Raw genomic sequence first — 26,231 nt, 5'->3', positions numbered from 1 at the left:
AGATCAATTATTAAATATCTTGAAATAAATTAATGTGTTTATTGGCATGTTTTAAACTCTGAGTTAAAGACAAATGTACCACAAACCAGCAGACAGTCAATGTGGTTTAAGTATAACATGCACATGACAGCAAACCTATTTTGCGTGTGCTATATTTAAATGAGCAATGTGTGCAAAATTAAGAATTTGCCTGACAGCAAAATTTTACAACAGTAAATAAATTGAGGCAATGAGGGGCTGTTACCAGAACAGCTGCTCTATTTGATATTATGAAATGGAAAGTAAATAACCTTTCCTGATTATTCTGCACAGAGAGAGGAAACCACAATAATCCCATCTCGCTAAGGATTGTTCACCGTGAGGAGATAAGCCTAGGGCGATATAAATTTGCCTCCATTTCATGTTGATCCTTCTCTTGTCTTTGTGAGTCAAATGAAATATAAGAGCAGCCGCAATGCTGCCTCATATATCATTATAGTTATATTACACAGACAGGCATCATGCTGTATAAGCATGTATAATGTCAGATATCATAGGAAGCTGTATGAATGTAAAGGCCTGCATAAAGAAGAAAAAAGAATCTCTAACAATGACTCAAACAGAATGTCAAAACCACCAAGCCACTTCAAGTTCAAATTTACAACTTTTTCTGTTTCTTTAGCTCTTGTTATGTCAACTATTTTAAACCACCTTAAAATAAACTAAAATTTGCATCTGTATGCGTTTTTCCATAATGGACACTTTCCTTAGTCGCAGCCATCAATTTACTGCTCTGCCTCCGTTGGGACGTCTGGAAAGATGTGCCTGTCATAAAATGGACTGACCTGGGCAGCAGCTGTGTCTATATTGTTACCTCCAGTTCCCCCCTGATGATCTTGATGAAGAATACATTTCAGGACCCACAAATGTTTGCTGAAGTGTTTGGGGAGGTGGTGGTAAAGATGAAGCTGTGTATCCTTAGTGTGTGTGTTTTTAATCGGTAATGTTTATTCTCCTCTGGTACAAGTTGATGTTACAGATAACCAAAATGGGTGCCGCCCTTTTTAAGATCCGCTCATGTATCGTGCCGTTTGATGGAAACGGCTCTGCTTCGTGATTTCTTGAACTAAAACACAACTGTAAACACACACACACATCATCAAAACACACATTAGTTAAGTAGATGTGGCAAGGCGAGTGAGATTTTGAAGGAGAGGTTGTGTTTATATGTCAAACCCTTTCAATAGCTTGTCCTTATGCCTCACAGATAACCTTTGAAACTTGAGCCAAAGGCTTCTAATATGTAAAACAGTGAGTGTTCTGGGATTTATGATTATGTGTGACTGACAAATAGTGCAATATATGGCCTACCGACATGTATTACGACTGATCTCCAACAGCAGAGGTGTCAAGCTAATTTTCATGTTGGTCCACATCAAGATCATGAATGTCCTCAACGGACTAAAACTTCCCTTTAACAAACTGCTATATTTGCATTTTCGGAATGCAAATGTGTCAAAATTTCTCTTGTGTTAATTTCATGATGTCTTATAACAGAATGAAGATTTCAGGGTCCAATTGCCAAATGTGTGTGTTTTTTTTAAGGTATTAAAATGCTATCAACTGTAAAAGTAATTTATTATACGTTGGCAAAACTTGAATTGTTCTTATGTTTCAACTACTGATTTTTCTTTCTACATTGTTGCATATAATTTTGTATTTTTTAAAGACTAAAGGTAGTCCTTAGTTCTTGGAGCCAGAACCAGCAAGGCAAGCCCGTCTCATTGCTGACAATCTGCTTGACAGATCAGAGCAGAAACCGTGTTGTATTTTCAGCAGATGTTTCCTCCTGCCACAACTTAGCAACTAAGTCCTAAAAATAACAAAAGGTCATAATGCGCAGGTACAGACTAGCGAGCTTACAGCTATTTCAGTAAATAACAGGTTAGCCGTTGCAATTACCAACTAAGCTGTTTGGTCCTTATGTGTACTGTGCAGTTGCTTTAAAATGATACAAATAGCTGATTGTGCTCAGTTGTGAGGACGTGTGCTAACGATACCGTGGACCTACACAGACCGATAACATTTCTGCAGACAGGTGTAGCGACCGACTTATAATTGTGCAAGAAAATGCCAGAAGGGGCAATGACGTGTATGGCACACGACTGAGAAAATGAAACTATATCACTTAAGTTTCAGAAGTAATCAAGCATGATGAACTAATTTAAAAAGGAATTTCCGATAACGTTCTATACAATCGCCACAAATAATCCTTTGACGCAGAAAGATCCAATCACGTATTAGTCCTAGTTACGTTTCAGTTCTAAATGGAACCACAGCTGCGGAAAACAATATTATCTTCCTTGTTGTTGGAAAATATGTAACAAAGTGAGTAATTTACTAAATTCGTGAAGGGAATGCAAAACATGGAAATAGTCTACCTTGCCGTGTAGCTCCATGAGCAAAATGCGTCAGCTGGTTGATTTGTTCTGTGGCATCTTGTCATGGTCTCTGTCTTCGATTCATCGTGAGTCCTGGCATTTTGGCAATTGGAGAGGAAAGTGAGTGACCTTTCTTAAAATTAAAACAATGGACAAACACCTAGCCCCTGGTGTTCAGATGGAAAACCCACAGCTTAGCCATTCTGCAGACTATCAGCAGAACTCCATGTATTAGCTGCTCCTGCTTTCTAGTGATTCCATAGATTGTCTTATATTATGTAGTCAAGATTTAGAGACAGTTTTAATATGCAAAAAAAAAAATTCATTTTGTTTCATAAAAGTTACGTACTGCAGCTTTAAAGTCCAATTAAATTGACTTCACTGTCGGTTCATGACAGCACAAAAAGAAGAAGATAGCACAAGTATGACTTGTTTTTGAAGAGTTGCCAGGAGAAAGCCCATTTTCTGTAAAGAATATGCCAACATGAATTAGGTCCTGAGTGACCCGTGAGACTTGCTTGAGCAGAGCACACAAACGTTAAGATCTTTACTAAAAATGCAAAGCGGCATCTCTTGAAAAAAATCTGACACAGCACATCGGCTCAAACACCTTTCACTAGCCATTATGCAGGGGGGTGGAGAACAGGATCTGAACTTACCGAAGGATGTGGGCACCTTTGAGCAAAACTATTTTATCGACATTTTGATCCCAGCTGTAGATCTATAATACAAATGCAGGAAAAGAAAAGAATCGGCGTCTCCAGATCGCAATGATCTGAAACAATAAGGAGAGGAGTGAATACAAATAACTCTAAAACTCATTCATAAGATTCCACAAAGATTTTAATACTTATTGAAACTCTTGGATGCTTTTTTCTTGCCTTTTGCAGTTTCTAAGATTAAATAAATTTAGAACATGGAGCATACCAGTTTTCTATATTGTGATACATAAATCTTAGATTGAAAAAAAGGAATACTTCTTTTTACAATGACTATTGCATACTTCTTTTTGTTAATGGCCCAAATCTTTGCTCTGAAAAACTTGCCTTGCTGTTTTTCAGCCGTTTATAATCGACAATAAACAGATGTTTATCGTCGATTATTGTTCATCGTCCTCCTTCTTACCGTCTATTTCGCTTCACCTTGAAATAATCCAGATACTTAAAGAGTTTAGCATCAAAGTAAAGCTCATATTCAGAAAAACATTTGCACATGCATGTTGAATGGATCAATACACAATCACAATTCATCTAAAAAGCTATTATTTTACCCATCATGGCTTAGATATGCCATGCTCGTGCTCATATGTACCGTTAGACGGAGACAAGTCAGGCAGAGAAATAAACACAAAAATAAGCAGCAAAAAAAGCTGCCATGAATTTTCTTTCCTGTGCTCGGCTTGACCCCTGCTGCTGTAGAAACAGCCCTTCAGCCCAGTGTTCCTTATAAATGCTGGGAAATCAATAGCAAAAAAGTGACTGGGCTGACAGAATATGATGGTGTGAAGGATTGTTTCAGCTCCATTAGTTAAAGATGCCCTGTGGACTTCTGATAAAAATATTTGTTCAATCTTTTTTTTTTTTTTAGTCCTTCACAAAAAGGTAGCTTCAGTTTTGATATCAGAGCCAGGCGGAGACATTGATCTCAGATTACAAGCACTTGATTAAGAGTTTACCGGTTTTACAAACTGAAATCGCTGGTATGGGGAAAAGGTGTCAAAAAGCTTATACATTAGTTTTGGCATCAATTAATTGAAAGCTTATGCTTATTAATATTTTACCATTCTAATGACTTCTCCAGCTACCGTTTCAAACTTCTTTTTTATCAAGGTCTCTGATAATAAAGAGAATGTGTCGAGTATGGACTTAAGGACGGATGAATATACTGAGAATATTAAACACCACACTGTCAAAACCAATGCAGTTTTTCATCAGTCCCTTTAAAATTCTTACTTACTGGCTATATAATCCAGACCAGCTATCCGCTTGTACATTTATAGGAAAAACAAATATGTTGTTTGGAAGCATGTCCAGTCATGACAAATACAGCCAGTGCTATTCTTTTCTTATTGCTAAAGTGTACCTTTTGCATCACATAATTATTGTTTAGTTATGCTCACCATGTTATGTTGGAGAAATATTTGTTTTTCATTAGGCAAATATTGCAACGAAAGAGTTGAGTGTGAATCATCATAGGCTCCTTATATTTGACTGTAATCTCCGTTTAGATAAATCTGAAGTGCAAAACTGAGAAAGGCTTCACATGACTTTTATGTTTCTTTTTGATTTTGTGAGGGAAAGAAAAAACAATATTCCTGGCAGAAAGTTTTTCCGAAATTCATAACTGAGATCGTTGCCTCTGCTGTCTGACTGACTGTCGATTAAAATCTCCGCACTTCGCCCCTCTTAAGACATCTGAACTACAGCCTTCTGAATCACAGTCTGCACTGCAGCAAGAAATCAAGTATTGGTGTGCTGGGTATATTGTTATAGCACATTCATAAACCCACATCTCTCTGAGCATGAAGCTCAGTAGCTAGATAGAGATGAAAGAGCAAATCAAATTTCTCTCCATAATCTCATTCTTAGCAGAGAGTGTGCAGCCCTGAACTTCCATATCCATCTTTAACGTCTACTTTCTGTGAATGGCGCACCTTCCTATATTCTTTTAGATATTAGGTGTATAGAGTTCATTTCTTCTTTTTCTCTTTCACTTCACCAACCATCCACACCTTCGCATCTGGTAAACAGGCTGTGGAAGGCAAACAGAGCAGTTTGTTTTCATTTTACCAGGGTTGGAAACTTATTTCAGCAGATGCAGAGAAAATCATATTTCACCGCCAGATATCAGTCCCCCTTGATGTTGATGCATTACCTGAGTCAAGACTATTCCCATTCACCCTCCAAGTAATTGCATTTAGATTTCACCACCTGCAGACAAGTTGGGAAAATTCTGAATTGTAAACAAAGCAGAAAAACACAATTATCCTGTTTTGAAAATGCACCGGAGGGGGTTCAGAGAAAATTGTACTATCTGGGACAGTGGCATGTTTGATAGCTGGAGCGCGGCATAGATAAAACCCACATCAGCAGTCCACTCAGTCATAATTATACTGTTGGTCAAAACAGAAATAATTGAAATGACAACATTCATGTTAATCCACATTACTTGCTTATTTTGAGTCAACTTTTTACTGTTATATTCTCAACTGAGTTTAAAAAAAACCCCTGAAACACAGTAATAGTTAAGGGGATTATTTGAACTCTGGCGGAGTTCAAATAAACATTTGAAAATAATTTAAAAGACTTGGCAATCTGCGTTTTGTTCTCTTAGTAACTATAAGACATAGCTCATACTGTGATTATGAAATCTCGTGATGTTTCTCTTTCTGAACATTGATGGTGTATAGAAAGTTGTTCGGTTTCTGATAGATTTCTGCAATTTGCTGAAGATTGGTGCTGCCAGCTGGAGAACGCTGTCACACATTAAATTGTATGCCGCTTTCTTGTTGGAAACCCCATGCATGAAAACTTCTAATCTATATGATGAAGAAAGGTACAAATCTCTGTAGGTATGCAGTGTCTTCAGCCACTAAAAAGTTTCATCTAGAGCAAAGAAAACACCAATGTTTTCTGACACCGTTTCCCAAAGGTGCGCCCACCTTCCATCTTACAGTGGCGATGTGAGATATTCAATCTAAGATTATTTCACCGAGGTGTTTTTTTTTTTTCTTCAAAAGCTGGTTAATCTCCCATCTCTCCTTTTACATTTATGTTAGAGTTGCCAGCTCTTGAATAGCAAAAGGGATGAGACTGGTATGAATGAGGTCAGCATTAAAAAAAAAGAAAAAAAAAAAAAAAGAGTGTTAAATTACTAATACTTCATCATTTTCACAAAACATCTAAAAATATGTTTTGGTCAATAATACTTTGTCATGAATACAACTGAAAAAGATGCACATTAAAAAAAACATCCACTGTGGTTTGCTCAAGACACTAAAAATGCGGAACAAAATACCACTGTGTTCAGAATATTGAGTCACATCAGCAGTGTTTGAAAAATTGCTTTGGCTGCTCATATGAAGCGAGAACTAGTGTAAAAGTGATTGAACCTCATAGAAGAATAAGAGTTGGTAAGGTTGCTATTTGCCAAGATAACTGAATGAAAATGCTTACGGGTAATACATTCTAACCAATTAGCAGATAATGTAACTACAGATAGCTGGATGTGGACATTATGCAACAAGAAAGTTACCCTGATTGGTGTCTTTACCTTCCAGCCATCAGAGCACCGTTTTACCATAGCCAGCCCAGTCCTGCATCCTGTGCAATACAACATGATTAGATGGTCTATCCTATGGTTCTGCAGGAGAACTTGAGATGGATGGATCTCCAAACCTCTTGTTTTGACAGACAACTTCTCTGCTTTTAAATGTTGTAGTTAATGAGGCTTTACCAACTGCTGTCTTTGCTGTTAGCTCTGGCTGCACACTGCCTGACCCCATCAGGAAAAAATGCCACACAAGCTGCTGTGAGTCTGCTGTAATGGAGTTGGAACAGAGAGATCTTTGCTTTATGGTACTTATGTTATATACTTATGCATTTTCAGCCCTTAAGTAGGAGTTGCTTGAATCCCAACAATAATTACATGTTACCATTTGTGCACTGTTGCCTGCTCCCCAGTACATTAACATTTTATTACAACTTTCACAAAATGCATCCCTCCCTCTCTCTCTCTCTCTCCGAGTTGCATAATGTGCTACGCTTTTCTAATTTAAAACATTACCATAAAAGCACAGTCCTCTCCTAACTTTATCATTAAAGGCTCTACAGAAGCAGAAAGAGGGAGGTGGGAGGGAAAAACGTGGGGCTGTTGAGCGTCTACTGATGGACTAACTCAATTTTAGGGAACACAATGGAGCCAGAAACTGATTTCCAAAAGGCAAATTGTCATTCTCAGCAGTATGGCACCTGTCTAGTGAGTTCATCATCCCGTGCTGTGGGTGTGCTTGTGAGAGGAAGCCGAGACCAGAGGAGGTGGCTGCATTATTGTGAGGTCTACGACTGGGAGATTTGAAAGTGAAAGTGTTTGAAATGCATATGAAACGCACTGAAACAAAAATCAGCGATGCTTTTAGAATCCATTCATAGAGGCAATCAATTGGTTTTGGCCAGATTGAGTGGGCGAGCAGGTGGGGATCGAGCAAATCGACCCAGACACTGATGCTGTTGCCTCGGAGACAGACTGAGAGCCCCCTGATCCCCAGGACAACATGTCGCCTTGTCTTTGTACTTCGAACCCCCCACTTCCACACCAACTAACCCATCTGCACCCCTCTAAACACACACATCCAAGCCCATCCTCCACCTCTATTATTTCTTCATCTTTTAGGCTGGGGGTGCACCATCAGATGCGGGTTCCTCCCTTCTCCATTTAGGGCTCCAATTACAAACCTGTCTGCATAGATTAAGGAGGAAGCCCATCTGACAGCTGGAAAACACCTCCACGTGTTAGCACATGCCAACACACGGACCGCGCAGTGCACACAAGAACACAAGCAACCCCTGATCGGCTTGTGCAAACCAACATCACCCTTGTGCTCTTCACTTTGCTGCTTCGCTCTGCAGCATTAACACCTACCAGATCTTCTCGGTGACACATTCGTACCCACACTGTCACCTCGATAAACCTGCACACATAACCCCCTCCCCTTTAGGAACAAAGCAGGGCTTTGCCACCTGTCACATTTACAAAGAAACAACAAGCTTTAATGAGACAGAGAACTCCTAATTGGAGGCGCTATCTTCTTTAATTGTTGAAGAAACAATTCTAGGGGTTAAAACAGATGGCCTCTGTAGTTCAGATGCACAATCACAGCTGTCTGCACATCTCTCCAGCTTTGTTCAGTTTGAAGCATGTTGCTATGTCCGGTGACGGCCTGCAATACTAATTCTCTCTAGCTCCTATAGGCGTACAATGTTTTCTTTCACAAGTTCACACTGGCGAACAGTGGTTCTCCGTCCTTATTGTGAGGTAGGGGGAGGGTGATGCGGTAAGGCTAATTGGCATTTTTTCGAGGGAGTTCCTCAAACAAAGCAGAATGAGCTGTGCTTCCAAAAGCATAAAAAACTGGGGGGAAAAATAAGTGTTTTAAATATTCTATCTGTATTTGTTTTCACATATTTTAATGTGTTTCAGATTGGTACCCGAGTCTCTTTTCTTTAATCATCATAAAACACAAAATTTTTCAATAAAAAATAAGGTAGAGTCAATCATAATGTAGAATACAGACATTTTCCCTGCCATTTTGACACATGCATTCCGGTAATGTCCGTGTTTGTGTATAATGAATATGCAACAATTCATGGCAAAATGGCTTGTTGAAATGATGACCTGATTTTGAGAAAAATTCAAAGCTTCATCTCATGACTTCAAAAGTGAAGAAGTTAGAAACACATAGGTGCAGGGCTAGCACAGTTGGATTCAGACTATTTGTTCTCTCTTTCTAAAACTTGTATTTAACTAATCACTAACTCTCATGTCTATAATACAATTGCCTACTTTACCCATTCCTTGAAAAAGTAGTTTATTCTTTTATTTCTCTATTCCAAGTCACAACTGCATACAGTGCAAAAGTATTCACACCTTTCAAATGTTTTTAGAATGTCAAATGGAAGAGGTAAGATGCATAGTTTTCAAATTTGAAAAGGCTGGTATTTTCTTTATGTATTTATTTATTTAGAGCTGCTTTTAATGCCGCTTCACTTGTTTCCCCCCCCCCCTAAATAAAACTAATAGCTTTTAGAAGTTATGTAATTGGTAAACAGAGTTTTTCATATGAAATTTAAACTGTGTATCCTACAAACCCAGCTGTTCTGTGAAGGCCTCGAAGGTTTGCCAGAGAACATTTATGAACAAACGGCACCATGAAGACCAAGGAACACAGAATGCGACTGGCAAGGAGAGCATTAATTAGAGAATATTAATGGCTTTTCTTCAGCTCAGAGCTGGTTTGAGTTGATGGGATGATGAAGGTAAATACAATCCTTAAAGGAAAGCTGCTAGAGTCTGCAAAATACTCTGGGTTTACTTTTCCACAGGACAATGGGAAAACATACACAGTCGGACCCACAATGGTTTGAATCCATGTATTTTCATGTTAGAATGACTTAGTCGTTTACCAGACCTAAAAGCAAATTGAAAAATCGCTGATCACTGATCCTTTTCATCCAATTTGACTGAGCTTGAGCTATTTTGCATTGACGAATGGGGGGGGGCAAAAAATAAAAGAAACAAATGACTTGCAGCTGAAATTGCAACAAAAGGTAGGTCTGCAAATTGACTCGAGGGGAGTGATTGGAAAAAAACATGCCACAAAAGGTATTCAATATTACTCTGATGTCCTATTTTCTGTTGGTCTAGAACATAAATTCCCATTAAAACACATAGTTTTTAGCTCATTTGTCACATGTGACACCTGTGAAAAATGTTCAAATGAATGAGCACTTTACTGGCCCACTGAATTAAATAGTATACATATAAATAGTGCAGTATGGACATTTATGGTAAAATACTGTTACATTTTACAACAGCGTTTCTGTGCAATAATGCTTGGGCTTTTGCATTGTCATAAGAAGAATGAAATGGCGTCATATTTTTAACTCCAAAAATATATTAACCCCTGCCATGAAGTGAATTATTGCTATATTTACTGCTGAAACAACAACTAGCCTCAGGAGTTTGTAGAAAGTAAAATCTTCTTCTGCGAGTTACAGATACTTGCTTACAACGGAGTATAGGGGCCAGATTAAAAGGCCTTTTCTTGTTTGTTTTTTGCTTGCGTTTTAAATACGATTAAAGTTGTACAAAAATAAAGTCAGAAATGCACGAGAACCCTACACTGTGCTAACATGAGGAGTACTACTGGTACTGCTTTAACAAATAATGAATCAAATAATCTGTCATACTTGCTTTTTACTAACCTCTGGCGCCGTTTATCTTTTCACTGCCCTCTCTATGGTAGTTGACATATTTCAAAGCATCCGCGCTTTGTATCCTCAGCTCGGTTCACACCAGCGACTGTGTAAACTACTTCTTCTACTGGCTTGAACAGGCAGCCTGTTGTTTAGTTTAAGCACTACTGCCACCTAGTGACCGGAGGCTTATTTATCAGTCAAGCATGGGTAAAGACCTGCTTCTCGAACCCTCTCCCCCACTATTTGAGAAATACTGCCCTAAGCTGTGCAGCATATTATTTTCCTTAAAAGAGCAGATGCATTTATATTGTCATTAAACCACACACCGGTGACTATATTTATTAGGTGACATCTGAAGGCGAGCTGATGGCCCTGGATTGAATTTAGTGGCTTGAGAGTACATGAGACATCCTGGTTTCAGCTCATTATTTTGTGTTGCTTCGTCACATAAAATTCCAAATATAGTACATGAAAGTTCTTGGTTGCAACAAATTTTGGGAACATTCAAAATGACTGTCGCTACTCATTTCCACAAGTTCCGGTCCTGAGAAGGAAGGGAGGCAGTGAGAGATTAAGCTGATGAGGGTTTGTGTTGTTAGTGTAGACATTCTCACCCACTGGAAAACATACTATAAGAATTGGCTCTCCTCCAAGACTCGGCAGCTTTTGCCTGAGGGAAGAGAACACAGACAACACTGCAAAAACTGAAATCTTAGTAAGATTAAATATCTTAAATTAAGGAGATTTTTCTTGTTTTCTTTCTAACAAGATAATTTTTCTCACCAAGAGGGATTTATGTTAGAATATTTTTCTTATTTTAAGTGTTTTTGTACTTAATTATCTCAGTAAGATATAAAAGCTTAATATTAAGAAAATATTACTTATTATGAGTAAATATGTGCTAGAATCTAGAATATCAATATTTACCTATCAAACTTCAAGTCTAGAACTTATTTTATATAAGTAAAAATTTCTTATTTCAAGCACAGAAAGCGAAATCACATACTTAATGAAATGTCTTCAGATAATTAAAACAGACTATGTCCAAATGGAATCCTTTGTGTTGTTGTCAATGAAAAATAAAAAACCCCATGAACTTATACTCTTGTATAAGTTGGCAGAGTGTACTGGAAATTATAATTTAATATTTAAACGGTTGACATTTAACACAACAATTTCAGAGACTATATCAGTTTATATATCAAGATAATTCTTGGCATGTTTCCGTCTGCTGTGGACCTTAATCTGATCTTCTTGATGCAAGATGTGGGACCTCTTATTGACATGTCATGAAATTTCTATTGATGTGTGATTTGAAATGGCTGGTATTCCACACAATGAGATTAGAATCAACAATATTGATTAGCTCAATGTCATGATAAATATTTTAACTTTTGGTTTATAAAGTAAGAATTTGAAATATAAGTTACTAATATTAGTTTGAACAATATTTTATTCATCATGTTTGTAACCCCTTTTATGACATCATACAATCCAAATGGGAAAGCGCCCAAAATGGCAGTGAGATAGTATTAATGTTCGATACAACAGATTTTCTTTCCGATCCAATACCGAGTAAAATTTAAGCTGGTATTGGCAATACAGATCCCATACTTTGTGCAAAGACAGTTAGTTTGTTTCTTAATTAAATAAAAAATAAATGTAATCCATATCTTGGCTTCATAAAAAGAACACAATGTACTCTGATGCACTCATTTTAAACTCAGAAGTACATTGAGACAACAATCTCGTTTACTATAAGCTATTTTAACTCAGCAGAAATATACAAAACATGTGAAAATGGAGTTGCAAACTAAAAAAACTAAATTAGTAAAGTAATAACCCTACTAAATAGACTGCTCAAAAAAATAAAGGGAACACTTAAGTGTTCACTTAAGTGTTCCCTTTATTTTTTTTTAGCAGTGTACATCATTGTTTAATTATTAAAACTACTATAAAATGACAGCTGAAATACATCCGTGTCACTTTTATAATCTGTCAACATGTCCATTTCTGAGTGAGTGAGCGTCAGCAGCACGCTGCGCTTGGGCATTACGTCCTTACACATTACATACTTACCAAGCGGAAGAAAAAGTAGTTCCCATTAACAACGTTTCATTTAGGCAAGATCTCAATAATTTTGTTACTTTCTAACTTGCTCTTGTTAATCTACATTATCTCAAATTACTAAAGTGTTGAAAGTATTGATCCTTGGATCTGAAAATAGATTTTAAAGAATTAAGTTCTGGTATCGAAAGAATCGATATTTCAGTATCAATCCGCACATCACTAACGGCAACGCCAGAGATCATTTAACTGCCCTGATTAACGGTTGATTCAGTTGCAACAGCCTAACTAAGCTTTTATCTACTGTACTTTTATAAGATTTTCTTTTGGCAAATTCTCTAATCTCGGTTGGACATGAATGAAGATGGAGGACTTTTTTACGTGTATAGACCCTATAGCTGCTGTACTCAGAGGTAAGTTTAAAGTTGTCTGTCTTTCTAAGATAAGCTAACTGAAGCTAGTTAGCATGTCGTGAAATGCCAATTTTCATCCGCGGTTAAAGAGCCGCTCTTGTAAATATGAGCTTTGAACAGTCATTAACCACAATAGATGTGGCTTAAAAATAATATCGACACGAGTTCTTAGTAGCTTCCGTTTTTTAACACAGCTAAGGTGGCTTCTCATTCGGGAAATGGTTAAAGGGCAATTCCGCCTAGTATTTCACTAACTGAGGGTGTTTTATGTGCTGTAATTAAAAACTTAAATGCAATGAGTTTACAAGGTTAGATATTCCACACTGTTACCAGGATATTTTAAACACTATTTTTAATTAGTGAATTTAAGTAGTCCTTGTTTGATTTAATTAAAATAACTTTCTTGCCATGTTGAATTCATGTAATATTGTAATGGAGCACATGAACTAAAATAAGACTTGTTTTATTTTCAAGTAAACCAAACTGTTGCCATAGTGAAGCCTATGCCAGACACATCGTCAATCACGTATTGCACCATCTACAAGAAACTTTGGGAATTGCAAGTGACGGTGTCCTTCACATTCTCAAGGTAAGAAATTTATGATACTGATTCATCATTACACTGATTAGTCCCTAAAACGTGGTTTGTTTTGTGATTGTTTTTCTGTCTGTGCTCCAATTAGCAGATGACCCAACAACTTCAAACAAGACCACTTTTCAGCTCTGCGGTGATCATGAAACCAACTTTCTACTGGCCATTGGAACCATGCCTTCCCTGATCTTCTGAAAGGAGGACATCATAGCTACTACACTTTTCAGCATCCGTGTGTGGGGCCACTCCTCTCTGTGCTGCTGACAGACGTCTTGAGAACGCCGTCCGTAACTGAGGCAAGACTTCCACATATAAAAGGCTATGGCTTATTGGAAGAAGTTCATTGCGGAGGAAGCTCCTATTGTTGACATCTAATCCCAAGATTTTTTTTGCTTTGGACAATTTGGTTTGCTTGACTCTTAGGGCATCTTATGAGTGCGGCAGATGTGTCAGATCTTCATTGTTCTGTCATTTTACAGGATTGTTTCAGAATCAGATGCCCATCCAGACTTTATTCTGACCAGTAGTCATGTTTTATTGTGCTTATGTGAAACTTAAACGTAATAAATATGTTAAAAGTAATTGAACTCATGTCTTCATTTCAGCAAGCCAATAACATCTCTTGTTCCAGTATTCACAGGATCAATTTTTGGATTTTTGTCTTAGCATAAGAACCTTGAGTAAAGCTGTGACAAAATATATATTTTAATCCTATGCAACAATAAAAATAAATTAGATTTAGGTATATCACTGCAAAAAGTCCCCTTTCAAAAACAAGAAAAAGAAGTACAAAAATAGGGTATAATTTTCTTAAAATAAGAAAATTATCTGCCAACAGAACAAGAAAATTTATCTCGTCAAGATTTTCTAAAACAAGAAAAATATCTGACCAAGATAAACCTACAATATCTTAAAATTAGTGTATTTGTACTTAAAACAAGCCAATTTTACTAATATAAATAGAATATATGAGATTTATTTTCTTAATACATAGAACATTTTTCTTCAAATAAGAAAATTTTACGCTATTTCAAGAAATTCAGTGTCGAGTAACATTTTCTTTACTTGAGATAATTTTTCTTAAAATAAGATAATATATCTTACTCGTATAAGTAAAATTGGCTTGTTTTAAGTAAAAATACACTAATTTTAAGATATTGTAGGTTTATCTTGGTTAGATATTTTTTCTTGTTTTAGAAAATCTTGACAAGATAAATTTTCTTGTTCTGTTGGCAGATAATTTTTCTTATTTTAAGAAAATTGTACCTTATTTTTGTACTTTTTTTTCTTGTTTTTGAAAGGGGACTTTTTGCAGTGAAGTGTTTGACTTCAGAGAAAGGAAAACAAGCACCAGTCTTTTCTCTGTTGCTGGTGTGTAATTGCAAAATGAACCAGCACCTTCAAGAAACAACAGAATGTCACAGCCTTTTCCCTCCACCCAATTTCTCTCCCATTGTTCTGTTCTCCCTCTACAACCAGAACCCGTACATTCAACAATGATTTCTTCAGCCGCAAAATCCCCTGCTATTCCTCAGGACAAATCCACATGACCCAACCATAAAATGACACGCTCGAGCATCTCATCACACCTCGGTCTGCTGTGAGACCTGCCGGCGCTTCACTCATTACTATGGGCTCAGATATCAGAGGCCAGGAGTGTAGTTATGGTTGTGGGATTACGGGCTCGTAAGGGGTGGGGGGGGGGGATCGAAGCTTGTCCTTTGGGCCTTAAACCACATCACGAGCAAGCAAGGATTCTGACTGCTGGTGCATGAAGGAGGAAAAGGCACGTTTCATGAACCATGACCTGTCACTGCACTACACACAGCCTTCAGGAACCGTACCGCTGGTAATTGTAAATCCTGCCTGCAGCTATATGTAGCAGCAAAACACCTGTCTTATAGTCCACTGACAGGCATCAGCTAGTCTGGTCTTGGTAAACAAGTCTCTAGAGAGTGTTTGATTTCTGATTTTTATTTTTTGTGTTCTTTATCTCCTAACTAGCAAAGCAAAGTGTGTCCACGCTCATGCTGTATTCCTGGCTTTGTTTCAGCTATCAGTCTATCTCTCTCTATGGTGCGAAGCTGCAGCGGCATGTTGGTCCACTTCTGAATTTACAGCATCCAGTTGTATTGGTAGAAAATACAACATATCTTGACAACATTGACAAGAGGTTGGGCATCCATCCAGTTACAAACTATACATGTGGTCTGCATGGAGCAAACATCACCCTCTAAAGGTCAACTGATTGTCAAAACCAGCTCAGTATGTGAAAGCATGTTGTGTACACATCCAAATGTGTGAATGAGGAAAAACACATAATACTAAGTTTTTACTAAAGCCGTTTTTTTTTAATTTTTTTTTTTATCTCAGCTATGGTGTGTTTGTTGTGATGTCATCTGCCTTTATTTATTGATGCTTATGAGTGTTTTGATGTAGCTCAGACATTCTGCTGCTTCACTTCTGTTCAGCCTATAAATTTGTTTTTTGTTTTTGAGCCATCTTTGCATGCATACATGGCACACATTTTAGAACATTGTGCTTTGGAAAATGTCTATTATATATTGTATTTTTAGACCACTGGAGAAAGGTGCCAGCTTCGCCCCATGACCCTGAAAAGATAATGGGGTATAGAAAACTGATAATTGGATGTTTTAAAACATATTTTATTTTACTTTTGTTGTTTTTCTATTTTTTTAAACCGTCATCTGCTTTGTCAGTGTGTTTGGACTATGGTATTTCTGGTTCCTAAAATGTGCACATTTTCAAAGACATGCTTACGAATTTGTTGCTTTTTGCAAATCACCATATGCCTCCGTCTTGTTTAGCTTACAGTGTCTTGAGCCTTATTTCCAGCTTTTTACTTTATTTTTTTCTTTTAATGAATTGTTGGGTAAAACCTTTGAAATGTCTGGGTGTTAGGTGAAATATGATTTCCTTGTTTCAATTTTCTACTGTACTTTGTTTCTCTTGTGATTATCATTTTGAGGTGAGAGCATGAGCCCACTTACTAACCAACCAACACTAAGATTAAACTGTAAAATTAAGACAGCAGAACAATGTTCTGTTTTTTTTTAAAATAACGTAATAAGAGATCTTAATTTAAACAGCAGCAGAAAATTTCTACATGGAAATAAACGAGGAACTGCAGCGTCCAAACTCAATATCCTGGTAATTGCTGCAGTTTTTGACAGATGTGCCTCGTGTTTGCGGGAAAGGGGATGCTATTTCCCCTTTCCCGAACTAGCAAGTTCTTTCAGGCTTGCTAGCAAGCCTGAAAGAACACCAAATGTTGTCTTCCTGAATGATTTGCAACCACTGAGGGGCTTCACGTTAGATTAATTCCTGACAACTTATGAAGAATACATCTACAGACTCATTAAGGTTCTTAAATTATGGACTACAGATTTGTTCACTTTAATTTTGTTCTAAACATTCAAACATCTCAATAAGATTTTAAATTATATTTAGATTACTGGCAGCATACACTGCTTGAACAACCCCACCGATGTAATAAGCTCAATTTATCCAGAACTTTCTCAGAAAGATTGTCAGTTTGACATCTGCACCAGCCTCAAAAATGTCCCTCTTAGCAGACTGTAGTCTGAACTTCAAACACCAAAATCTTCAAGGAACCTGACACATTGACCTCCCGTGGTGCATGCTCCACAGCATTTTATCTTCCAAGCACCTTCTGATTTAATGATTCTTATAAAGGAAACGGTTGTAACTTCAAGCAGCAGCTGTAATAGCACACCTAATTGTCAGAGATACTGAATTTTGGGTATCTTGTACCTGTAAGCCATAATCACTAATCATAATTTTCTGAGATGACTAGCAAGAAATATTGCACCATTAAATCATATTCTAATTTTTTGAAGTGTACTAGTGAATGGCCTGTGCTTATGTTGTGTCTTATCTTGTCCAGAGTGCCCCAAAGCCCTTTATACTGCAATGTAGCCATTGATGATAGTGAGCTACATTGTATCCACAGCTAACCTGGGGCAGACTACCATGCATCATGCCACAAGCAGGCCAGGTCTTTCACCCAAGGACACAACTCCAAGAAAATCAGAAAAAATGGTTTTGAAAAGAACAAGTCAGGGGATGGAAACAAAAAATAATCTCCAAGGCACTGAACATCCTCTGGAGTTCAGTTCAATTCATCATCAAGAAATGGAAGAAATATGACACGTGTGTAAATCTGCCTGGATCATGTTGTCCTCACAAACTGAGTGAGTGTGCAAGAAGGAGACCACCAGGACACTTCTGACTTCTAGAAGGAGTTCGAAGCTTCAGCAGCTGAGATGGGAACGCAACACCTGTTGTCTTTATGGGAGAGTGGGAATGAAACACTTGCCTAGAATTTGCCTAAAGGGACTTGGGAAACTCCATGATCAAGTGGAAGAAAGACGTTTTGGTCTGGTGAGGCCAATGGAGCTTTTTGGCCACTAGACAAGATGCTATGTTTGGTGAACACCAACAAACACGCCACCATCCCCACTGTCACACATGGCGGTGTCATGTTGTGGGGAGGCTTTTCTGAAAAAGAAGATAAAACAAACTGATCAAAAATAAAATCCTGGATGGAAATTTGTTTCCATCTGCAAAAGAAGTACGGCTTCAGGGAGCATTTATGTTACAGTAAAACACTGAACCAAAAATGTCCAGCTAAAGCTACACAGAAATGGTTTGGAGACAACAGGGCGGATGTTTTGGAGTGGCCAAGTCAAAGTTCAGACTGGAATTTGACAAACGATTTGTGGTAGGGCTTAATAAGGGCTGTTCACAGCTGATCTCCATGCAACCTAACAGAGCTGGAACAGATTTTCAAGAAAGAAAGTAGTAAAACTGCAGGGTCCGGGTGTGCAAACCCAATTGGGACCTGCCCACACAGACGCCATACTGTGACTCCAGCCAAAGGCCTGTCTACTAAATAATGGTTTGAAGGGGATGAATATTTATACAATCACTTATTTTATACCAAATATTTCAATTCAGTTGCTATTATTTTGTAAAAAACAGTTTTTACTTTAAGATTAAAGGGCTATATATTTTTTTTTTTTTAGAAAAAATGTTTTCGACAAAATAAAAACACCTTTTTTATATTGTAAAATGTAAAACATCCAAGGGGGTGAATACTTTTTATAGGCACTGGACATTAGGTTTCTGAATTTGCTGATACATATATTGAAGTTTCCCAAGTAAAGTTTACAATGTTGTCTTCCAGTTTAGGTTTCGAGCTAACCACCTTAAGACCACTTTGGTTGTCTGGTTCTATCTAGTCTCGTACGCGACACAAAAAGAGCCCATGAGTGTTCTCAGAACAAATGACCCACTTGCAGCCCACCTTGGGATCATTAGAGACCCACATGGGCACCAGTTTATGAGTCAGAACAACAGCTCATCACTCACTCACGAGAGACCCTCGTGGGACTGTTTGCCAGGTGGGCATCGCACACGGCTTCGGTTCAGGACATTATTTTTGTCATGCAGACTAATGAGCACCTGGTAAGTTAATTGTTGAGGCAGCACGTCTGATTAACAGCTTTAAATATACTTAAAGGTGTTTACAAACCAGCCAAACAACTAAAGTGGCTTCCACCAAATGAAATGCTGCGGCGCATTCTTAAGCTCGAAATATTTCCCACATGAAAGTCATGTGGGTGTCCTTGCATCTACCTAATCGCTGTTTGGGAGCAAGCATTTCCTCTAATAGATCACAAAGTCAAAGTGACATTGGGTGCCGATACGGTAAGAATGTGATTGCGTGTGTGTGTGTGTGTGGGGGGGGGGTGCGTGCGTGGGTGCGTGCGTGTGTGTGTGTCTCAGAGGGGGTTCCCGAAGAAGGGGGTTGGGCAGAGTCCAAACCTGACAATACAATCACCTTTCAGTACTCCCCTATGGGCAGTCTTCAAGGAGCCTGGGTTTCATCAGGTTTTGTATTTCAGACCTATTGATTATCTGCACTGAGGGGACTCTGTGACCAAGCCTCAGCAGGACTTCTCCATCAGTAATGAATAGGCTAACCTCTTCACAAATACACACACATAGTCACACACACTTGCTCTTCCGTGTTATTGGTTCCCAGGCTATGAAACAGAGACGTGGGGATATGGTCCCTGGGAAAAGCTGTAAAATCTTGAGCTGACATTATTTTTGATTATTTTCATGGCGTACATGCAGTCACCTGTGAAATGGCAAAAAACCTCAACGTGTGCAACCTTTCCCTTTTGTTAATCTTTTCATCATTTTAAGCTGACTGGTTCAACTTCACTGACCAGGGTCCTCTTTCTTCTTGGTGACCTTTAATCAACAGTGATCATGGCAGGGACAGGCTGGAGAACTGTAATAACACCTGACTAACCAAAGAGAGTTTTTAAAAAAAAATAAATAAATAATACAGTGTGTTATCTATGGAGATCTTGATGAATATGCATTGACTTTTCTTTCCCCTTTCTGTGATATCAGTAACAGACATAAATGTTTTACTTATGACCTCAAGGAGAACGTGAAGACGGATCGAGCGCTCCATCTAGAGGCCGTGGGAGACATGACGCTCCATGATGTCACCGTCGTAAAAATAACACCACGTGGACACAACGCTTGACGGCAAATTGTGAGTATGGCTTCTCAGTTGATCTGTAGCGAAACGCAAAGCAGGTGAATAAAATTGGTATTCATTCAGAAATAATTGCTATGCTCCTTCAGGTACTAAATATCCCCCAATTGTTGTCTTTTCAGGGTGAGTTCAGTGCTAAACAGAGACGTAAAGCAGTTTGGGAAAAAGTTCATGTTCGACTGTAATGAAGAAACCTGCTGGAACTCAGACCAGGTAAAAAAAAAAAAAACTAAAGAAATGACAGCTTTGTTCCAAGTTCATGTGATTATTATATTTTTTTACTTTACAAAAAAAAATCAGTGTTGCATCGTGAAGAAATAAAGCCAATTTAGACATCTAGATGACTTGGGTTTGAAATCAAGCGTCAGAATGAGAAAGAATGCGGATTTAAGTGACTTTGTACCTCTTGTTGTTTTGTGTTATCTATTAGGGTTTTGACTCACAACATCATCTCGGGTTTCCAGAGAATAGTCAAAAAAAAAGTGAAAAAAAAAAAAATTAAAATCCAAGGATTGGTTACTGTGTTAACAAAGACTCCTGGCAAATGTCAGAGTAACCTTCAGATGGTTTGATCAGAATTTGGTGTACACGACATTAAGAGAAAGGTTTGGAGGTGGTATAATGGTGTGGGAACACTTTTCTTTGCACTCTTTAATCCCCGTAGCATACCGACTTTGACCCTAAAATCTGGTTCCTTTGTTTTGATTTTTCAACTTTCTTCTTCTGTTGTGCAAAAAGTGAGTGTAGCAGCCAAAGATGGTTAGTTCAACTCGGATGCTACTTAACTCAAAGTCCTCATACTTACTATAATTTGGGATTTTTTTTTCTCCAACATTTCTTTTTCTTGAAAGTCAGACTTGACTAGAAGAGATTCAAGGCCTAATATTGGTCAGGATGCTTTTTATAAATAAGCGAGACATTAAATGATACCGTTAGCTTTTATCGAGTTAAGAATTGTACTCAAAATAAGTGTGTGCACCAAGCACAGTATTACAAAACATTCAATAGCATTAGCATTCTGTTGGGCATTTAGGATAATTGACCAAGACTTAAGATTTTTTTGCACAGATATGTTGTTCTTGCTTTCTAAAGGTGCAACTGCAGCGCAACATGTCAATAGATCCTAAATCTTTTAACGTCGACAACAATGATTGTCAGCAAAATTAATTACTTCAGCTGAATATGTTGCATGTAAATGTTCTTTTATTTAATCAGAACTAAAGATATCAGAATTTCTTTTATTTGAATTTGGTTGAATGCGTATTTACTCGAAACGATGATAAACGATGAGGGTTTTGTTCCGATGTGCAGCATATTTTCTAGACTTCCAGGAGTTCATGCATTTTTTTTAATGACATATTGTACCGTCCACGTCACAGTGTGGCTCAATCGCTGTCTTCTCTTTGTCAGGGGGACCGTCAGTGGGTGCTGCTGGAGTTTCCCCAATCTGTAAAAGTCTCTGAGGTGAAACTCCAATTCCAGGGAGGCTTCTCGGCTAAAGCATGCAGATTAGAAGGTAAATGCTGCGGTTTCTTGAAAGAAGTAATTGCCATTCTAACTTTAGAGTTTCCTGTAGCAAGCATGACAAAATGATGCACACTATTTTTGTGTTTGTGCTTTCTGCAGGTTGCCGCAAAGACGGAAACTTCACAGGACTGAGCCAGTTTTACCCAGAGGACAATAACTGTCTTCAGATATCCTCACTTATTTTACATTAGGGCTGCAGTCATGCATGTCGCATGTTCACAAGACATGTCTGCAGGTGCTTCTCATTAAATTAAACATTAGGGAAAAGCTTGATAAGTCATTTTTTGCCGAAAATGATTTTTTTTTTTTTACTATTATTCATATTTTGGCAATTAAAAGGAAGTGATTTTTTTTTTTTCTGCCAAAATTACTTTTGGCAAAAAATTACTTGGAGCATAATTTTAGGAAGGTAATGTAGCCAATATTACATTGTTAATATTTTACTTCAAAAAGTGAAACCTGTATGTTTATAATTGTTCCTTGCTACTTGTCTAAAAAAAAAAAAAATGTGTAGACCCATTAATCTTTGTGTGATGAATTTATATAGTTGGATTTTCACTTTTCCAGCTGAAAAAAAAATGCACTGAGAAGCACCTGTACATTAAGATGACTTGATGAAATGAGTATATTAGTAACGGCTTGAAGCCATTTTGAGTGCCATATTTTTTTAACAATCAGAACAAAAACATTTGCATTAATTACCTAATATTTTTTCTTGATGTCCAGCGGTTAATATAAACCAGAAATGAAACTGTTTTACGTATTTGCTCTTCTTACAGAAACATAACTTCAAAAGAACAACAGCACGCTTCCTGTTGCTGTTCTGTTCGGCTCATAATAGTTATTGGACAATATTTTTCTGACCATGTCGTTCATTATCGCCACCCCCCTATTTCGTTCTTAACTCCACACCCACAGCTTTCCCATAAAGGAGGCCCCCACCGTGGACAAAGTAAAAATACTGTTTGAGAACAGCACCGACTTTTTTGGGAGAATCATTGTTTATTCCTTGGACATTATGGGGGAAAAAACCTCATGAGTATTTTTTTTTCTTTTTTTTAAAATGCTCTCATGAGAGAGGAAATGACCCGTGGCCAAAGTACAGGGTGGTGTGGTGACACTTGGAAAACATGTCATCTGGTAGTGCCACCTTGTGAACTGATGCAAACGTGGCCTTTTTTGGTATCGCTGCGTTTAGACGTCTGTGTAGAAGTTTCACTTCACGTCAGTAAAACAAGAAAATGCACACGTTGGACACTTTGATGGTCATAGTGACGTTAAAAAGTTTGCTGCGTTTACAAATGTATATTGTGCCTTTTTGAATTACACAACCGCTTCATTGAAAAATAGCATTTTATTAAAGCTTTTTTTTTCCAATTCCATTCAGAAAAATTCTACAGAACAATTGATATTTCATTCACTCTTTCAAAAATAGTTTTTACATAAATTGTCATTAAAAAAAAAAATCTTTTTTTTTTTAAAAACTAAGTGCATAAATAAATCCATTTGTTTACATTTCTGTCTTCTGTTGTGTTTTGCCGACGTGACGGATGTTTTTACCGTCTAAATGTTGCACGGATGCAAGCAAAGCGTCTTCCGCCTAATGTTCCTACGGGTTTATTTGACGTCATGTTGACTTGTAGAGTTTCAGGATGTGGTCCTCCAACACTTTCTGAACTAGAAGAGAAAGGGGGGGGGGGATGTAAAAGAAATTTTTTACATATCATTTACGACACCCTGTAAAAATGGTTTAAATCGATAAATGTAATCATTGCCTTGTAAAAGTATTTATATTCCATTAACTTTTACACATTTTGGTTAATTACAACTATAATATTTTAATTTCTCTGGGATTTCATGCAAAAAAAAAAAAAAGTAGTGATGGATTCATGGTGTTCCTTTTTTTTTTTATAAACCAAAAATCTGAAAGTGTGGTTGTAATATTTATTCAAGACATTTTAATTTGACATCCCTGAATAACATTTTGTGCAACAGATAACCAGAAGTGGGTAAACAGTTTGACTGTATTTTAATCTCCGTGTAACTACAGCTGCACTTTGAAGGCCTTCAATTTTATTAAAATTTTTTTTAAAGAACACTTGTGAACAATCATGTGGAACAAGATGGCCATGAATACATTTGGGTGGTTTGAAATCGGGTTACGTCAAACAATTAGCCAATCTGATTAAAAATTTGAACTTGTTAACTTGCATTCAAAATGTTTTTTTTTTTCCATCACATAAAATCCTAATAAATTACATTGAAGTTTGTATTTTTAACATGACAAAAAGAGAGCAAATGTAACACCTTAGAGAAAACTAATACATACGTTTTTTGTGCCCAAGTGCAACAGCTAAGGCCATCGGACTGTAGCCAGAGTCTGACTCTATGGTCATATCTGCTCCTTTGGCTGCAAGAGATTACCATTGTTAGAATAAACCTGCTTTAACCGAGTGTTATTATATATATATTCTTTTTTCTTTTTGTATAAAAAAAGACATGCAATGTACCAAGTAGAGCTTCTACACATTTGATGTGGTTCCCTCGTACAGCATAAAGAAGAGGAGTTCCACCATTCTGAGAACAAAAAAAAAACAATTAAAAAACAGTGGTTGTACTGTAACATATAACTTGTTCTGCTGATATATCTTCAACATGTGTGAAGGAAATGTCTAAAGTCCCAGCTGTACCCAGTCGTAGGTGTTGATGTCCACTCCATGTCTGAGGAGAGACTCGACGATGTCCACGTAGCCGCCAGAGCTGGCCAGAGTCAGGGCGCTCTCTCGCTCCCTTGCGATTGTACTGGGATCCGCACCCTTTAACATATATTTCTATGAAATTTTATTCCATTGAAAATGACAACTAGGAGTTTCTATGTAATGCGTGTCTTTTGTTTTTTCCGAACCTTTTCCAAGAGAAAGTCCACCATTGCTTTTTCTCCAAACGCAGCCGCCCACATGAGGGGTGTAAAACCCCGATCATCCTGCGTGGCGAGCACTGAACTGTCTGCAAGACAAAAGCACGAAGCGCTCGGAAATGTAGAATTGTGTACTTTTCAAAACAACAGGACGGGATTTTCTTACCTTTACTTAAATGTGCAGCTACTTGTAAAACGTCACCCTGAGCTGCTAGCTGATGTATGGACAGAGCTGTTAAAAAATAACTGATACAAATAATCCAGAAACGATGATGAAACACCTACAGTTTTGACCAGAGGGTTGCATGCATTCATGGGGGTAGTAATAAAAGTCATAACCAATTTGGGCTTTTAACAATTGACGACTTTTATCTTGTTTTTTTTTTTTATCTGGATGGACTGATATGACAACTTCAGAGATCTAGTAAAACACTGGGCATTTGAATTTATTTCAGATTTTGTCTAATACATAAAATCATCATGACCAATGTTTGGATAAATGTTTCTTTCTTAGCCATAAATACCCCAACGGAATACTTTTCATAGCTATCAACCAGCTTCTGGTTGAATACATGACCACTTTTTTGGGGTCAACCAACCAATTTAAGTGAACTTTTAAATTCAAGCACAATTTTAAGCATTGTCCATGAATTTGTCAATATGGTTGAGGATGGAAGTGAAATACGTAGTGGCGTAATTGTTAAGGTGTTGAAGGATTTGAGCCGCCAGCTGTCCATCATGGTGGACAGTTGGAACTCTGATCTTTGAGAACCATATTTTGACAAGTCCAAACCAAATGTACTTCTTGTCAGTGTGGCCAAACAGCTCAAATAGTTCTCCATAGATCTGCACCCTTACAGTTCACGGCACTGTTAACTATTGTCACTGTGGACAAATTCCAGGTTATATTAAGCTTATCTAAAACATACAATCAATTATAGGTGTACTACTCAATTCTTGTTTTGTTTTTGTTTTTCTTTTAAACACTGCAATTGTGTGCATGGCTAAGATGCGCCATCAAAAGTCCCAAATTAATGTGGACTTTTGTGCCTGGAAATAGTCTCCTGATTTTTGAAACTGCAAGTTTCTAAGTGCGTTTACTTACAGTCCAATGTTGCTGGACGTACTGTTACTTCATTGCCTCGCTGCTTGTTGGTCAAAGTAGTGGAGTGTTTAAAGATGTCGTCCTCCTCCACATCCATCTCTAGAGTACCAATCAGAGAAAACACATCCATGTTAGTGGTGATATTTTATTTACAGTCCAGCCAATCTAAGACTATCTTAATCAGATAACCTCAGATGACTCTGGTAGTGTAAGAGGTGTCAAGAATGTGAGCACATTTGGAAGATATAATACCGTTTGGATTTCCACGTGTTGAACTGGAAGAGTGTTCTGCAGCATTAGACTGCTGAATGTGATGGCCATTTGTAACCTCTTCATCATCTATGCTCTCCATCATAACTACATAAAAACAATTTGATACTAGATTGTGTGTCCGCACAAACAAGGGAGAGTTAACAAACATAGTTTATAAAATCTACGGGGAAAATTCCTTACCTCATCCAGCCACATTCACAGACACCACTTCCTTTTGGGAAAACAGAAAGTGTTAAATTTCCGCTCCAACACCGGATCGTTTCGGTTTCCGAACAGTTTAGAAAGTACACTTCTCACGTTGTTCAGTTTTTTTGCTAGT

The 26,231-nt window shown here is 37.6% G+C and overlaps 2 protein-coding genes and 2 long non-coding RNA genes across 5 annotated transcripts; 2 read left to right on the top strand and 2 right to left on the bottom strand.

The window, feature by feature from the left end:
- Nucleotides 1-2,783: 2,783 nt before the first annotated feature.
- On the bottom strand, nucleotides 2,784-11,083 carry LOC145551483 (uncharacterized). Its single transcript, XR_014087333.1, has 3 exons — nucleotides 5,295-11,083; nucleotides 5,074-5,171; nucleotides 2,784-3,195 (listed from the first exon to the last, which is right to left on the bottom strand). It is a non-coding gene; the product is annotated as an uncharacterized LOC145551483 (long non-coding RNA).
- A 1,273-nt stretch (nucleotides 11,084-12,356) lies between these two features.
- On the top strand, nucleotides 12,357-14,050 carry LOC103463706 (uncharacterized). The gene is made up of 3 exons (XR_014087126.1): nucleotides 12,357-12,876; nucleotides 13,351-13,465; nucleotides 13,560-14,050. It is a non-coding gene; the product is annotated as an uncharacterized LOC103463706 (long non-coding RNA).
- Nucleotides 14,051-19,296: 5,246 nt separating this feature from the next.
- nr2c2ap (nuclear receptor 2C2-associated protein) lies at nucleotides 19,297-23,101 on the top strand. Its single transcript, XM_081606486.1, has 4 exons — nucleotides 19,297-20,131; nucleotides 20,213-20,303; nucleotides 21,501-21,606; nucleotides 21,717-23,101. Exons 1-4 carry the CDS (start codon nucleotides 20,094-20,096, stop codon nucleotides 21,806-21,808), a joined length of 327 nt encoding a protein of 108 aa, XP_081462612.1. The 5' UTR covers nucleotides 19,297-20,093; the 3' UTR covers nucleotides 21,809-23,101.
- On the bottom strand, nucleotides 22,953-26,231 carry rfxank (regulatory factor X-associated ankyrin-containing protein). 2 transcript variants are annotated; one of them, XM_081606485.1, is made up of 9 exons: nucleotides 26,093-26,231; nucleotides 25,892-25,996; nucleotides 25,640-25,738; nucleotides 24,701-24,766; nucleotides 24,523-24,623; nucleotides 24,308-24,448; nucleotides 24,128-24,194; nucleotides 23,947-24,027; nucleotides 22,953-23,294 (listed from the first exon to the last, which is right to left on the bottom strand). In XM_081606485.1, the coding sequence occupies exons 2-9, from the start codon at nucleotides 25,992-25,994 to the stop codon at nucleotides 23,245-23,247; spliced, it is 708 nt and encodes a 235-aa protein (XP_081462611.1). In that variant the 5' UTR covers nucleotides 25,995-25,996; nucleotides 26,093-26,231; the 3' UTR covers nucleotides 22,953-23,244. The 2 variants fall into 2 exon arrangements, with proteins under 2 accessions (XP_081462611.1, XP_008405462.1); XM_008407240.3 differs by having other exon boundaries at nucleotides 24,308-24,433.

This window comes from Poecilia reticulata, chromosome 4 (assembly GCF_904066995.2).
Source record: "Poecilia reticulata chromosome 4, P_reticulata-male-v2, whole genome shotgun sequence".
Taxonomy (NCBI): Eukaryota; Metazoa; Chordata; class Actinopteri; order Cyprinodontiformes; family Poeciliidae; genus Poecilia; species Poecilia reticulata.
Note: the sequence above shows the minus strand (reverse complement) of the source record. Positions and strands in the feature narration are given on the sequence as shown.

Bases quoted from the DNA above. Each gene is read 5' to 3' on its own strand.
- nr2c2ap (XM_081606486.1), top strand. From the start codon at position 20,094: ATGGCTTCTCAGTTGATCTGTAGCGAAACGCAAAGCAG. The intron at 20,304-21,500 runs GTAAAAAAAAAA...TCTCTTTGTCAG, and splicing joins CCTGCTGGAACTCAGACCAG to GGGGACCGTCAGTGGGTGCT. The intron at 21,607-21,716 runs GTAAATGCTGCG...TGCTTTCTGCAG, and splicing joins TAAAGCATGCAGATTAGAAG to GTTGCCGCAAAGACGGAAAC.
- rfxank (XM_081606485.1), bottom strand. From the start codon at position 25,994: ATGATGGAGAGCATAGATGATGAAGAGGTTACAAATGGCCATCACATT. The intron at 24,767-25,639 runs GTAAGTAAACGC...ATTTTTTAACAG, and splicing joins ACGTCCAGCAACATTGGACT to CTCTGTCCATACATCAGCTA. The intron at 24,624-24,700 runs GTAAGAAAATCC...TTTGTCTTGCAG, and splicing joins AGCTGCACATTTAAGTAAAG to ACAGTTCAGTGCTCGCCACG.